We start from the raw sequence: 16,941 nt of genomic DNA, 5'->3' as shown, positions 1-16,941 counted from the left end.
TGCAATAGATGTCATGTGTACAGAATGAACAGCATAACAGAGATACAACACATTCAATGTATGTGACATAAATGATTCATATAATAAGAGTAGTAAGCAGAGTAACGAAGGGAAAAAATAAGACTACTTATAAAAGCAGCAATGACTATAGTGGAATTAAAATAATGATATAGGGAATAGTATTATTAATGTGACTCATAATAATAATGGAAGTAGCAGTGGGTGTCAGCCAGGTCACAGCAGGAGGCAGGACCACAGTCCAGGTACCACAACGATTCATGGAAACCTGCGAGGCGAGAAAGCAAAAAGGGCTTCAGGGTGGAAGCAAAGCTAATATGCCTAATGGTACAGGTAATAGTAATAGTAATGTGACTAATCATAATAATAATGGCGCGGAAGAAGCAAAATCAGTAATGTGCATAAATAGGAGATTAATAAATAAAGATGGAGGGAGAGAAGAGGAGAGAGGAGCTCAGCGTATCCTAGGTAGTCCCCCGGCTGTCTAGGCATATAGCAGCATATCTAGGGGCTGGACCAAGGCGAACCTGAACCAGCCCTAACTATAAGAGCTATCAAAAAGGAAGGTCTTAAGCCTGCTCTTAAAAGTAGTGAGTGTGTCTGCCCCCCGGACTGAAACTGGAACCTGGTTCCACAGAAGAGGAGCCTGATAACTGAAGGCTCTGGCTCCCATCCTGCTTTTTGATACTTTTGATAAGACGGTGCCTGGCCAGTTAGAGCTTTGTAGGTAAGTAAAATAATTTTAAATTCTATTCTTGATTGAACAGGGAGCCAGTGCAGAGAAGCTAATACTGGAGTAATATGATCTCTTTTCTTAGTTTTTGTTAGAACATGTGCTGCAGCATTCTGGATCAACTGGAGGGATTTCAGAGATTTATTAGATTAGCCTGATAATAACGAATTGCAGTAATCTAGTTTAGAGGTAACAAATGCATTTAATTGAATTGAATATTGCAGCTGCCCTTTCAAAGTATGCATTCAATTAAGACATACTACTTCATCATAACGTGGCAACTTGAACTTTGACCTTCTTGCTCATATATCTGCTGTGCAAAGGATTGTGTGTCAGAATAGCCAGAACAGCATGCTGGTTTGCTTAAATGTTGCTGCAGCAAGGAATTGTGGTGCGGCATTATCTTCTTTCCTTTGTTAAACAGGCCCCATTAAGCTATTTTCCGGGTGCATATTTTTATCTCCAGTTACAGTTACAACATGCGTTAATGCTCATAATCCTCCTTGTTTTTCTCATCCTGGCTGTCCTGCAGCACCTCTTCTCACCCTCTCTCTGAAACGCTCCATTGTAGCGCTAAAGTCTGCTCTGATTGGTCCGCTAGCCTGCTCTGTTGTGATTGGTCAACGTTTCAGATTTCCAAAAACTCTTCCTCCGTCTCTCTCTTTTGTCGTTTGAGGGCCAAACTAGCCTGAACGAGTTTTTCTGTCACTTTGGTAACATTGTGACCTCATAATGTTACAGAAGTGAAGGAGAGAATTCAATGGAGGCGTTTCAGGCAGCTCAGGAGCAGTGTTTTAATATTATTAATATTAGTACAGTGATGATTACTTTGTTTCATTATCAATATTAGTACAGTGATGATTACTTTGTCTTTATTAATATTAGTACAGTGATGATTACTTTGTGTCTTTATTAATATTAGTACAGTGATGATTACTTTGTGTCTTTATTAATATTAGTACAGTGATGATTACTTTGTTTCACTATTAATATTAGTACAGTGATGATTGCTTTGTGTCATTATTAATATTAGTACAGTGATGATTACTTTGTGTCTTTATTAATATTACTACAGTGATGATTACTTTGTGTCTTTATTAATATTAGTACAGTGATGATTACTTTGTGTCTTTATTAATATTACTACAGTGATGATTACTTTGTGTCTTTATTAATATTACTACAGTGATGTTTACTTTGTGTCTTTATTAATATTACTACAGTGATGATTACTTTGTGTCTTTATTAATATTACTACAGTGATGATTACTTTGTGTCTTTATTAATATTAGTACAGTGATGATTACTTTGTGTCTTTATTAATATTAGTACAGTGATGATTACTTTGTGTCTTTATTAATATTAGTACAGTGATGATTACTTTGTGTCTTTATTAATATTAGTACAGTGATGATTACTTTGTGTCTTTATTAATATTACTACAGTGATGATTACTTTGTGTCTTTATTAATATTAGTACAGTGATGATTACTTTGTGTCTTTATTAATATTACTACAGTGATGATTACTTTGTGTCTTTATTAATATTAGTACAGTGATGATTACTTTATTAATATTAGTACAGTGATGATTATTAATATTAGTACAGTGATGATTACTTTGTGTCTTTATTAATATTAGTACAGTGATGATTACTTTGTGTCTTTATTAATATTAGTACAGTGATGATTACTTTGTGTCTTTATTAATATTAGTACAGTGATGATTACTTTGTGTCTTTATTAATATTAGTACAGTGATCATGTGTGCAGACATAAATTAAAAGTCTCTCCAGCTGTTAGAGCAGACTGACAGCTGATCAGCGGTGACGTCATCAGAAACAGACGTCGCGTCACGTGACGCTCCAGAGGAAAGGACGTCTCATGTCTCTTAAAACAGGTTTCCTCTCTCCTCGCCTGGTTTCCTGCGCAAGTGAAGGAATCGAGGAGGCGAGTTAAGAGACTGGGCATGAACCCAGAGACGCGTGAGAAACACGTCACCGGCCTGAGCGAAGTGTACAGGGGAGTGATATGTACCGGAAGTAGCGCAGACACCGCTGATGAACAGTAAAGGTCACGTGTGAGTTCAGCAGCCTTCGTCTCTCATGGAACTACATTAACCAGACTCCTCTGTGACGTCAAACTCTGAGGTAAGTGAGACAACGCGCGTGCCTCTCTTCACGCCCCATGGTGCCCGGTGAGACACCAGGTCCGTTGGAGATGAGCCGGTCCTGCGCAGAATCGATCACCGGCGATCACCGCGCAATGCATGCCGGGTAGACTTGTGTCCGACTTGCTCTGACGTCATGAACTAGTGGGCAACGATGACCTCACGAGAGCGAGGCGGCCGCAGGTTTTTAGAGCCGACTGCATGGCGCAGTGCATGATGGGAAACGCCTGCTGTCTCCTGATCAAAGAGCTGATTGGCTCTTAGTTTAGACAACAAACACCACGTTTTGTAGAAAATTCTTATTTTCTGTGTAAATGTAAGATTTGATGCTAGATTGTTGGCTAGTGGACTCACGTTGTGCAATGATGATGATGCTGATAATAATAATAATAATAATAATAATAATAATTATTATTATTATTATTATTATTATTATTATTTTATTTATTGAGAAAGCCTAATTCCATGTTGATGTCAACATGTCTTCAGTCAGAGAACTGGATTGTGTGAAATCCATAGATTAACAATGTGAAGCATCAGAAACCTTTAAAGGAGAGAACCACTGTCACTGATGGACAATCATAGAACCCAAACGTAGTCTATAAACTACAGGTAGCCTACAAATGTAACCAACAGGATGTAAACATTTCAATGACTTCCTGTGTTTTCATTGAAGGCTGAAAACTGTTCGACTTGATCGCAGTTTTTTTTTTCAACGCCCCCCTGCTGCTGCCCCTGCTGCTGCCCCCTGCCCCCTACTGCTGCTGCCCCCTGCTCTCCTCCACTTTCGAGGCGAGGCGCAGTCAACTCGAACGAACCTATTCTGACTGCTGGTGTCATCCACCTCTCCACGCTGGGTACGTCATGTGACCACGTGGTCTGTCACTGACCACATTTTCGGCATGTTTGATTGTAGAACACGATTACACATTATATTAACTCGGCAGAACATTAACCAGACTACATGACATATTATTTAAAATTCACCATAAATACTTTGAATGAGCAAACGGTTGGTTCCAGCAGCATACCGTTGAGTAGCGACTAGTGGCTTATGACCTGTTTTCTACCGAGATAGATATGATAAGCATAAGCGTCAGGGTACTTTTTTGGTCTATCTTTGGATTAGTGTAATCGCGTGTATTGATTTCATCTGATAAAGTACTGTCAAGTCCAGGAGAGCTCGGGTCTGCAGTGGCAGGTTCCTATATCTGGCAGGAGATGGGCGTATAGGACTGTAGACACTTTTAACTCGTTCTCATTCACAGCATTACAGCAACTAAACCAATAGATGACAACATTTTTACATAGTCTGAATTATATTATTATTATATTATAGAGACATTGTACAAGAAATCAATCTCTGAAAACCACACCCGCCGGAGGGAAAAACAATCTGCACCACAATATGCAAAAGGTCTAAAACGCTAACAAAACACTTAAGAACCTTTAGATTTCAGCGTGCCAAAGGATTATTTAAGCACTATGTCTACCAGGGGTGCAGATGATAACTAAAATGATGATGGGACAAGGTAGTAAGACACTGTAGTTAGCCAAGGCTCTTGCTAACATTATATCATATCTTTCTGATGTATCCACATTATACTATAACATAAGCTGCATACTGTCAAGTTGCTAAAGCTTCACTAGCAGAGCTTTAGATCAGAATGCTTGCTGCACACAGGATCCCAAGATATCTCTCAAGTCTTATTGCCGGATTAGGATTTTATCCATACCTCTACCCTTATCGAGACTCCTTGTTGGTTTGGTTCTTTATCATACTCTTATCTGTTACTCAATAACAACTTTTAAAACAGAATATATATTTTATTTAAACAGAATAAATACACAACAGGATTAGAAGATATTAACATTACTTAATATTTTTATAGAGCAGCAACAGTAATATTTACAACAGCAAATATAAAGTCATTAATATCTAGAAATGTAAAATGTAAATGAATGAAATCTGATTCCTGTCCTCCTGTATGCTTGGTCTCAGAGAGCAGAGTTAAATAGGTTTCTCTTTTGTTTACATGTCCATGCTTGTTGAACAGATGTATTGATAAAGTATTGGCTGATCACTCGTGAATGTTTTATTGCAGTAATGGTAACAAGCGTTGTTGTTGTCAACTGGAGTCATCTTCACTTCACCTGCTTCCCTTAATGTCTCCACTGCGGTTTGCTGGCTTCACTTTGTGTGTTAGTGTGTGTGTGTTACAGTGTGTCTGTGTGTGTAGCTGACGAAATGAACGCTGCAGTGTGATGATAATATTTGCCTACACCAAAACGTTAAAGAGTACCCATAAAGGAACCAATAACGTCGGAGCGTATCAATACTCTTTAATACTTTTGCACCAGGATACACAGTACCCTTTCAACATGGAGGCACCTTCAAACATTACAAAGTCAATGGATAGCAATGACTTGTTTTCCCCTCCAGTTTGTACGGGGCATCATTTTGCTCTGTCTCTTTAGAGAAGCACCTGCACAAAATTCTCAAGTCCCACAAGTGTGGTCGGCAGACCGCAAAGTGAGATCCACATTTCATATTCGTCTATGTCAGTTGTTCACTCCCAGTTATAAAGCAAAATATGAGCCGGAAAGCTTAATGGTAAACCTCATGAGACTTGCAGCTTAAGTACACATGATGCATGCGGGGGAGCTATGCAGGGCAGGAGCTACCTTTGGAGGGTGCTGAGGTTATGTCTGCAGTATTTCTCTCACGATATTTGATGGTTTTAGCAACTTGGGGTGAGTTTACATTGTACATTTGAAGAATTTAAGTATTTTATAGTGTGATTTTACCACCTTAATACATAACATAAGTAAAAGAGTCAGTATTTTCTCACCAAGACTGCAATATCTTTTTCCAATTATGGTGAAGACAGAATCCGCCATACTCTGCCTCTGATTGGCTTACCTTGAAATTCTTACTCTTACAAATCTCTCTGTGCCTAGACCTAACCCATTCAACCAGCCAAGGCAATGAGTGCTAGCCAGTCAGAAGTAAAGGGGGGCAGGTCATGTCTTCCTGGATATTCCTGTTTTTTAAGAATGTAATTGAGCAGTTAAAGCCACCATGAGTAGGATTTGTCAGTTGCGGTTTGTATTCAATATTGGCCACTCCTCCTCGGCGTAGCGAAGGCTAAGTATTTTTTGGGAATAAAATAATACAGTGCAGTGCTGCTCTGTGTGAATGTTGATAACTTCTCACCTGCTTTCACATGTTTTTGCACATTACACTATTTCATATCCTGTCACTTTGTGAACAGTTGTGTGAGGACTCTTTATGTTCATTCTTCCTCCCACAGTTGCTCTAATGGCTGGTCACCTCCTCAAAGTCTCCTCTCTGGCCACAGCTGTTTTTGCCTCCTCCGGGTTTTACCTGTACCACAGACAGCTGAACCTCAATGACCTGAGTGTCATCCGCTTTGGACGAGCCGCAGCCACAGTGAGTTACTGCACACCTCTGCCCTGAGGCTCTTTATTTGGGGAATTATGGATGGATGTTTTTCTCTTGATGTGTTTTGTTTGACATGCTGTCAGTCTTTGCGACCGGGGGCCTGCATCACAAAGCAGGATTAGTGGCTTAGCCAGCTGTGTTTGGCCTTAACTCAGGTTTTCAGGTTTTTGGGGTGAGTTCATAAATATTCACTCCGAGCTCAGGAGTGCACTCTGGCACAAACTGGACCTTTTGTCAATGCTGAGCGCTGTGTACCGTTGGGTTTTTTAGAGCAGCAGAGCGTTCTGTGGACACTGTCTGAGGAGAAGCAGCAGTAGAGCGTACTGTGGACACTCTGTCTGTAGAGAATCAGCAGCAGAGTATACTGTGGACATACTGTCCAAGGAGACTCAGTAACACAGTATACTGTGGACACTCTGTCCTAGGAAACACAGCGGCAGAAGGTAATCTGGAGACTGTCCGAGTAGATGCAGCAGCAGAGCATATTGTGGAAACTGTCCATTTGAGACCCAGTAGCAGAGCATACTGTGGACACACTGTACGTGGAGACATAGCAGCAGAGTGTACTTTTGATACTCTCTTTATGGAGACAGAGCTGAGGAGCAGCAGCAGAGTGACTTTGGACACCCTGTCTGAATATACGCAGCAGAAGAGGGAATTGTGGACACTGTCCGAGGAGACGCAGCAGCAAAGTATACTGTGGACACTTTGTGTAGATCTGTCCGAGGAGGCGCAGTAGCAGAGCATACGGTGGATACTCCCTCCGAGGAGACGCAGCATACTGTGGATACTCCTTCAGCTTGAGATGCTGCAGCAGAGCGTACTGTGCACACAGTTTGTTTGAGAAGCCGTAGCAGAGCATTTAGAGTTAGTTTAGCACACTAAGGTCAATAAATGGCCATTATAGCAGCCCCACAGATAAGCATAAATGAGCACCATGTTCAAGTCCAAGTGAAACAGTTTATGTACTGTGAGTTATCCTCACTGAAACAATATTAAGATTGAAATTTAAGATTGTACAGTTACAAGAGGGATTTAAAAAATCTCATATTTCATTGGACCGCTGGGGTTGTAGTGTGATGCGGAGCTACAGAGGACTCTGGCTGTGGACAAACACTTACCTTTGTGCTAAAAGTTGCAGATTGATTGATGGATGGGTGTCATGATGTTATTGATTACAAATTGGTTTGTACTAACTTACACTAGCACGTCATGTTTTGTTTAACAGGAGTAAAGGGAATTGGATTTTGATATAAAAATACAAAAAAAATGATTTTTTCTAATTTAACTTAATTTTAATCTTTATTTGATGTGTTTTTAAAGCGTTTTACTTTATTCTACTTGTGTGACTATGTTGTATCTGTCCCACCTTGATTTAAATCATTTTTTAACTGTCACAAAAGCCTATTCTTCTCGCTGGTATCAGTGTTTGTGAAATTATTATATTAAGTACTCATCTCCTCATTCTGTAAACTATCACTGTTCTGCAGTTTTCAAATGCACAGTCACCCAGACATTCTAGAACCAAGTCATCCCATTCATTAAAGTTGTTACTCTTTATATCTGATAATGTCTGTATTATTCCAAACTTGAATTGTCTTTTGCTCATTTTCTGAATGTTAGTGCTTTTCAAAGGAAAGTGTACCTGTTGACTCCTCAGTTCTTTACATGTCACTACTCTGTTGTCTGTTGCAGACGGTGGTCATCAGTTTCGACTATCTGACTGCTTTCAAACATGTTGAATATGGCACAGAGGAGTACTGGGCACTCAAGTCCAAGGTAGGAGAACACTCCGTCATAGAGGTGGGGACACTTGCACTGACTTAACCGACTGCTTTCCACAGCACAGCAAGGTGAAACCACAGCTCTAAGAGCTCACTGGGGATGTTTCTTCTTGTTCCATCCTTCCCTGTTTATCAATTAGCAAAGACATTTGTCAAGTTAAGTACTTTTGTATGTGTATAGCCCAGTATCACAAATTTACAAGCTAAACAACATTAGAAATCCTCTGTCCTTGGCCCGCCGCACCCCTCAAAAAACACTCTAACGGGGATAGAAAAAAGTATATTCCTTTATTTTAAACTCCCAACCACGGAGATTCACAAGCTATAAAGGTTCTGAGAGCTGAACGCAGAGAAACATTATGATTCTTGTGGAGATGTGTGATATTTGTGTCCAACTGATGAATTTAAGGTCAATATTTACTTTCTTTAAACTCTGATTTGGTCTCTGCCATATCCTGAGAAGAAAATCTGTCTTTTTAGCTGTTAAATGTTCTGCTATGTCCACTATCTATTCTCTAACTGTGTCTGAGCAGCTGGTACACAGTGCGTGTTTTAGAGAGGGCTGTATGGGAACCTTTTTGCACATGGCACTGGTGCAACAGGCGGAACAGAGGTGGAAGGTTTCCAAATATAGGCCACACAATTGTAGTACCAGTATAAAAGTAACAAGTAAGTCCACTGTAGTTTGAGACTGCAAGTATTGTTTGGGGGCAGGGGGAGGCATACTAAAATACAGTTTAAAAATTCATTTTTAAGTATTTATTATTATTTATGCGCTACTTTATTAAAACATGTAGTGTTGAAACTCTAGTGTTTCCCTTTCTTACTGGGTGTTACTGTTGGTTATCAGTGAAGTGTTTGAACTACACTGCAGAGTGAAGTCTCTTTTCACAGAGAAACAGAGTCCTATGAACAGACTCATGAACAGGTCCATCAGCAGGTCTGCGTTACACACATCTGGCTATAAACTGTCTATGATAACCTGCTCATGGGGCACCGTCTCACTCCCTGTCCCTCTTGTTCTCCGCCAAATGTTAGCAGCAGGAACACTGATTCTTAATTGCGAGACAGTCTTCAACTACCAAGTGGAATAGTTATGCGTTAACAATTCACCACACACACAAACACGCATCGCATGGCAGTATCTGACGATTTTATTCATCACACAGACCAAATGTTTTTATAGCACGTGCAACATACAGTATGTTGTCTACAGCCCTGTTTGAAAAGCTCCCCGCTGCAGCTGGAAACCAAGTTGATGAGAGCGCTGTAAATAAACTGACATAGTAAAGTTTCAGGCCAGGAAATCAAAACCGAGATTAAGATTAACCTTAAGTAAACATGAGACTGTCAGCAGCATGCATATTGTTTTAACATCAGATTGCATTATTATTCGTAATCAGACCCACAAAACGGGATCATATTGTGGGTGAAATCCCATTAGTAGGATGAAGGTAATAACAGTAAATGTCAGCTGGTATGCATTGAGTTTTTTGTGCTGGCGTTTGTTAAAAGGCCACAGCTCAGTCAGGTTCACTCAGGAGAGCTGCTGAAAGGTCAGAGACCACCTGCTCCCACTAACAGTGCACAGAGATCTCCTCTGCAGCAAGAGAGCTGCAGTGAACCTTGAAGAGCAGGGTTCAGCATGGCTGGCCTTGTTTATGTGACACACACGCAAACATACTCACACACACACAGACACTCGGTCCAGCCCCTGAGGCCCTGCTGGTCAAGCCTAGCTACACATGCTGATTAGAATAAATGCATGGTGCAGATTTAATTCAGAGAGGAGGCTCCCTTCCTAATTATTATGAAGTCCTAGAGGTGAGGCGACCGAGCTGCTATTCAGCCTCTCATAAAGAGCTTCACTCAAAGCCACTTATGGAGCCAGTCTTCCAAGCTCATCAAAGGCTGCCCTGAGTGAACCGAGGGGCCATTCACAGCCAATTAGAACAAGCATGGGAGCACTTTCAAGTCTGCCAAATGAGTGGAGGAACATGCCCTGCAATGAGAGAACAGATGGACTGCTTTTTGTCCTCTGCACTAGCTAAGCTCTGCTGTGGAAAACGCTGTAGTGAACATTTGATAACCAGTAAGAAGGAGTTTCTGTGTGCGTTAGTTTGAGAATATACAGAAGATGCTTTATGTACTTACAAATCAGTGTTGGGATGTCTCTACTATCCCTATCCAATGCCTAGTTATCTGCTTTTAACATTATTGGCACCCGTGAAATCTAAGTATATAATGAAATATCTCCTGAAAAAAAGAAATGTAGTGTAAGAGCTTCGGGCTATACACATTTTACCCTAACAAACTTAACTATAAAAACTGAAATATTGACACTGGTATTTGTAGACTTGAAATCTGTAAAAAAAAAAAAATGACATTTGACTAACCTGTTATGAATTGTCAGTGCCCACATGACCTCAATTAGCCAATGACAATGATTGTCTCATCAGTCTTTGGCTTATGCTTAAAAAAGCCACTTGTTATTCCCCTTTCCTTTATTTCACAAAGGTGAACACAAGGAAGCTCACTGAAGATAAGATAAGATAATGTTTTATGTACAGTGCCCTCCAGAATCATTGGCACCCTTAGTGAATATGAGCAAAACAGGCTGTGAAAAAATGTCTTTGCTGTTTATCCTCTTGGTCTTTCACTCAAAATATTCACAAAAATCTGAATATTTTGTAAATTTATTGAAAGAAAAATTATTGAAAATTATTGAAAGAAAAAAAGAATGTTGACATTAAACAAATATTTTTCTCCAAAACATGTGTGTCACAATTATTGGCACCCCTAGAAAATCGCATGATTACAATCTAACTGAAGTATAATTCCAGTCATATTTTACATTTTTAAATTCACCTGTTTGATTAGGAACTTTTAAGTGGTCAACCATGACTTCCTGTTTCACTGGGGTATAAATATGAGGTGGCACAGGTCAAATTCCCTTAGTCATTCATCACTATGGGACATAGTGATGAATGACTATAGACCCGAGAACACAGTGACGATGTGCGACGAAAAGTTGTTGAGCTGCACAAATCAGAAAATGGATATAAGAAAATCTCTAAACAGTTGAAAATACCCATTTCCACTATCAGGGCATAATTAAGAAGTTTAAAGCGACAGGAGATGTTAAGAATCAGCCTGGAAGAGGACGTGTGTGTACATTGACCCCACGCACCGTGAGGAGGATGGTTCGACTGGCAAAAGAATCTCCAAGGATCACAGCTGGAGAATTGCAGAGGTTAGTTGAGTCTTGGGGTCAGAAAGTCTCCAAAACTAGCATCAGACGCCACCTACATCACCACAAGTTGTTTGGGAGGGTTGCCAGAAAAAAGCCTCTGCTGTCAATCAACAACAAACTAAAGCGCCTACAGTTTGCCAAACGTTACTGGGACTTTCAATGGGACCGGGTTATATGATCAGATGAGACCAAAATAGAGCTTTTTGGCAACAAACATCAAAGATGGGTTTGGCGTAGGCAGAAAGATAGCCATACAGAAAAGCACCTCATACCCACTGTGAAGTATGGTGGCGGATCTTTGATGTTGTGGGGCTGTTTTTCTTCCAAAGGCCCTGGACATCTTGTTAGGATACATGGTATCATGGACTCCATCAAATACCAGCAGATATTAAATGAAAACCTAACAGCCTCTGCCAGGAAGGTTAAAATGGGCCGTGGTTGGACATACCAGCAGGACAATGATCCGAAGCACACCTCAAAATCTACACAAAAATGGTTCACCGACCACAGAATAAAGGTTTTGCCATGGCCATCACAGTCCCCCGACCTAAACCCCATAGAAAAACTGTGGGATGAGCTGAAGAGGAGAGGCCACAAGCGTCGACCTCGGAATAACCAATAATTGTGGCACATATATTTTTGAGAAAAATATTTGTTTCATGATAAGAATTTAATGTTTCTTTCAATTATGTTTCTTCAGTTAAAGGTTACATTTTTGTGAATATTTTGAATGGGGATAAACAATAAAGATTTTTTTTCGTTTTTCTCATTTTTACTAAAGGGTGCCAATAATTCTGGAGGGCACTGTATGTTACAGGTTGCGATGCCGGCATATTCTGAAAGTTTCGTGATGATAGGCCAAACGGTTTTCAATTGATGTGTGTTGTTGAACAAAGCCACGCAATGAGATCTCAACAAGCTGTTTATTGATGATATTGATCGATTGATAACACACAGACAATTTGGAAGCAATAGGACTTGGCATTTAGGAGGAGTAAACAAAAACGGGTTTTTAACAAAATTCGAAATGGCGGAAAAAAAATCTAGGAGGCTGAGCCTAATAGTCAGACCGTGTGGTTTGTAGAGCAGATGGAACTGGATATTTGTGTAGAATCTTCACAATGAAGCATTATCATATTATTATTGTGGAGTCGAGTTACATCAGTTTATTCGTTCACGGTGAAGGATCGAAATTCGCCGTCGCCGCCCTTCAACAAATTATTAATGATTAATTTGTGACGAGGAGGATGTAAGAGTACACAACATGTAACTGCATGTTGCCACTACGTGGCGCTATTACTATGATTCTAAATTGGCATATAAATGTGTTCAGGGTTAGGATGGCATGACATACGAAAATTTTTGAGCGTATTAGACAATAGCTGAGTCCCAGTCCAGCGGCTGCAGCCTTCGGAGGAACCAGCCTTCGCGGTCTACGTAGGCCACCGGGTCCTTTGAACACCGTGAAGGCTGCACCGAGCGGTCCCCGAAATGAGACGGTCTGGTCCACAAATGAGTTCCTGTTTACGTCACCAGCTTTTCGCGCCCCCACCCTTTTGCCGCTCCCGTCTCCTAGCAACCAGCTGCTGTTGTCATAAAAGAGTATAAAAAGAGGTAAAGCTAAGTTAAAATATTAAAATGGACGAGCTGCTGTAAATAGCGCAGCGGCTCTCGGTAGCGTCAGCTGGTTAGTTAATAGCGTCACGTAAATGAACCGATCATTTTAACATTAGTGTGATCTGATCAGGCCCCTTGTGTTTAGTTTTAACACTTGTATCTGTAAATATTCACATGAGTTAAACCCAATAATTATATTTAAATGTGAATTCTCCCGCTGCTGGTCCACTAGTCGCCATGTCATTAAAAAAATAAATAAATCAACTTCACCGGCACGCAATGAATTTTGGGATATGTTGGGCCGTGAAGGATCCATCAGTTGAATCCTCCGAATCTGGGAAAAGTAGGCTGCATTTGTCGGCCGCATTAGAAGGCGTCTTAGAGGGGTCTACAAATACACCCTCCGAAGGATGCAGCCAATGTACGGCCAAGTTATAACAACTTCCTGTTTCATGGCGAATGGTGTTTTTTGAAAGCGACGCCATGGATACATAGTTTGATAACTTTTTGATCTTTTGATAACTTTAGACTGCAAAGTTCTTAAGATCATACTGACCGAATTTGAAGTCAATCGGGTTAAATCTCTAGTCAGAGTTCGTCAAAGTGTGTCACGTTCAAATGGTCAAGAAACGTAAATGGCCGACTTCCTGTGGGGCTTAGAGCATACGTCTAACTGGATTCTTTTGTACATCCCATCATGTGACATATACCTACCAAATTTCATGCAGCTAGGTGAAACGCAGCGTTGGGGATAGTCAAAAGGGGGCGCTATCGGGCCAATTGCTCCGACCTCAGCCCGACACCCCAAAAATCTTGCTATTTTCGCAGAGTCAGATTGATTTGCAAAATGTGTGTTTACGTTTATCCCAAGCCACTCTTTTCCCTGTTGAAAGACGCCAAATACATTTGAAGAACAATAGGTCCTCCGCTCTGACTACGTCAGTGCTCGGGCCCTAATAATAATAATAAGAAGAAACATTTGAAGAACAATAGGTCCCACGGTCCGCGGCCCGGTGGTTGGGGACCGCTGCTCTAATGGATATTCTGCTACATCCTGTTGCTATTAACTATAAGTTACTGTTAACTCATAATCATTTGCACAATAGTGGTGCCTGCAGTTGTCTGTGTAAAAGGGGCTAAAAGGGACATCAAAAGACTAAAACAACCTGTTAAATGCCGGACTGTGTTGCCTGTATTCCTCCTTACTGTTTTGTATGAAAAGAATGGAGGTGGAATGGGGGGAAAGAGTTGTTCCACCACTGAGCATGCTGTCCAATGCGTACGTTACACATCATACGCAACCGCTGGTCTTTTTACACAAACACAGTATGTTTCAGTGTGAACAAGCAAATCCAGTCCAACCGTGGATCTCCTTTGCGGCAGTATTGCGGTGTGAAAGGGGCTTTTGTCTTTCCAGATGTCCTCTGCCGTCCCGGGCTGATGTGGCAGATTTAAAAACAAAAGAACGAGAGAAAATGATAAGCACATAAATGGAAGCAAAAACAAACAAAATATGAGCGAGTGATGGAGATGGGTCTGGATTTAAAAACAAAAGAACGAGAGAAAATGATAAGCACATAAATGGAAGCAAAAACAAACAAAATATGAGCGAGTGATGGAGATGGGTCCTTATCTCTGGATTGATCATGCAATCCTAAACGCCTTTAGTCTATCTCGCCATTTTTCTCCCTCCTTCTCTCCCCCTTTAAGGGCGTTTAGGCTACGACACTATTAGCATCTCATTACAAGCAATGCCAACAGATGATTGGGAAATTAAATGTAGCTTACTTGGCTCACATGAATGATGCGTGTTGGCCCCGGCTGAGGCCTATGGGTAATGTTGGGAGGGGGTGGCCGAGGGTTGGGTGCTGCAAATATATACAAGTAACATACTGTACATGCACCAGGTACAGGATGTGACATGCGTTTAGACTGCGGTGTGATCCAAAGAACAGTGGATTCAAAGTGGAATGGACAGAGAGAGGGTGTCAGCTTCTTTTCCAATAAACACTAGGCCCACTCACCTGTGTCCACTCACCTGTGTGTCCACTCACCTGTGTGTCCACTCACCTGTGTCCAGGTTCATGTTTTCATTCCTCCCAACAGGCTCTCTTATTGGATGTGTTTATTTGTAGCTAAATTCTATAATGGGATATTTATTGGATGGGTTTTTCTTTAACTCAGTTTAACACTGATATTGGTATTTATCTGGTTTGGTAAAGGATGCCATCAACAACATTAGGATCCCCTCAGTATTTTGGGCAAAGGCTGTGATAGCATACAAAGAGATCTCTAAGTCAAAGCAGCCTCATGAGGGCAAGTCACAAGGTTATTTAAGGGGGCTGAGTGGAGAGAGGAGGATATTGGGGAGGAGGAGGTGATGTCACGGTGACAGCGAGAACACAGCTACTGATGTCTAATGATCCCCTTGCTTCCTCAGCTGCTTGAGAAAAAGGCAGGAGCAAAGAGCGTATTGGGGGAAGCAGCCATTTTGAAGATCTCTTTTCATGGCTCAGATGAAATGGTGAACAAAGCGCTGATTCACTCGGCACCTCTGCATAGTATCATGCCGACTCTCTTTCACCACCACCCTTAAGTTAGACATAAAGTCACAGTAATAGAGACTGGGTCTTTGTTTCAAGACTGGTCGGGTGGTTTGCCAATATCACTGCAGACCCCTGTTTCACTGAGGACAGTCTGCCCAGCTGACAGTCAGCTGGAGCCGGGCCGTCTCTTCCTGAATCCCTGGCAGACTGCATTATGTAACTTTGGCGGGCTGCCACAGTCAAGGTAATTAATGGGAGTCATTGAATGAGATAACAGATTCAAGTGGCCATAAAGAGTCCATGCATAGGGAGGCTGGGCTCATACTTGGAGATAGTAAGAAGGGAAGACAAAACTTGGTATCAAACTGCTCCCCCTTCACATCGAAAAGAAGCCATTTGAGATGGTTAGGGCCTCTGACAAGGAACAGGTCTGACTGTTTTTTGGAGGCTTTTAGTAGGACCCAAACATGCAACAGTCCTTGGACAGATTTAAACCAGGCACACTGGGATGCCAGAAACTTAATGTGTCTTACATTATTACATTTTAAATAATAAAAAATAAAAAAAAAGATGAATAGGAGATATCTTATTATTAAGTGCAGTCGAAGCTACTGAGTTTGGTCCATCACCTGCATTCCTTCCTGCACCCCAGGAAGAGGTTCAGCAGCATCGGAGGGCCCGCTCACTGTGGTGACATCCTATCGTCTTCAGAATAGGCTAAAGTTAGAGACAGTCCCCTCATTCAAAGGTCTATAACTATCAATTAATGAAATGACATGAAATGACAATAAGAAATGACAATTTAAAAATATCTCAACAATATTTATAGTCCGTTTTCAAATTTAAATGGATGAATTATAAAGAATATATTCTCTAATAATAAAAAAAAATGTCATTGCTCATTTCAAGTACAAATACATAACATAGAGCTTTTGAAAAATGTGCATCTTAAAATGAAGTACTTCATTTTAGAAAGGTGAACTGAATTATCCTCGCCCTGCAGTCTTGCTGCGGAATCTGAACATATAATACATGCTGGTTTTGAACTGGCCATGGGAAGAATGAACACGCTGGAGTCTGTCCATTCTTGCACCTTCCTTTTCTGGAGCACGCCATGTAAGGTAACATCTCTGACTCATGTACTTCTACGACTATTCTGTCTCTCGCCCGTCTCTCCCCTGTGTGTGTCTCTACGTCTCTCTCAAGTCGCGTTGATAGACTTTATGTAAGAAGTGGACATAGTCATCGTGACATCACACTAGGTTTGTTGGCTGTGGTTTTGAAGCCTTGAGTTCGGTGTTTTTGCCGTGGCATTTTGGCTTTTTTGCAACCTGTGAACAGAAGTGACCATATTA

The 16,941-nt window shown here is 41.0% G+C and overlaps 1 protein-coding gene across 1 annotated transcript in view; it reads left to right on the top strand.

Annotated features, from left to right (window-relative positions):
* Nucleotides 1-2,699: 2,699 nt before the first annotated feature.
* The window catches only part of adck1 (aarF domain containing kinase 1), a 73,384-nt gene continuing 59,142 nt past the window's right edge, over nucleotides 2,700-16,941 (top strand). Inside the window, exons 1-3 of the mRNA XM_054613253.1 lie at nucleotides 2,700-2,900; nucleotides 6,235-6,374; nucleotides 8,082-8,165. Of these exons, the coding sequence (XP_054469228.1) occupies nucleotides 6,243-6,374; nucleotides 8,082-8,165 (216 nt within the window). The 5' untranslated portion in view covers nucleotides 2,700-2,900; nucleotides 6,235-6,242. The remainder of the gene's footprint in view (nucleotides 2,901-6,234; nucleotides 6,375-8,081; nucleotides 8,166-16,941) is intronic.

This window comes from Anoplopoma fimbria, chromosome 15 (genome assembly GCF_027596085.1).
Source record: "Anoplopoma fimbria isolate UVic2021 breed Golden Eagle Sablefish chromosome 15, Afim_UVic_2022, whole genome shotgun sequence".
Taxonomy (NCBI): Eukaryota; Metazoa; Chordata; class Actinopteri; order Perciformes; family Anoplopomatidae; genus Anoplopoma; species Anoplopoma fimbria.
Note: the sequence above shows the minus strand (reverse complement) of the source record. Positions and strands in the feature narration are given on the sequence as shown.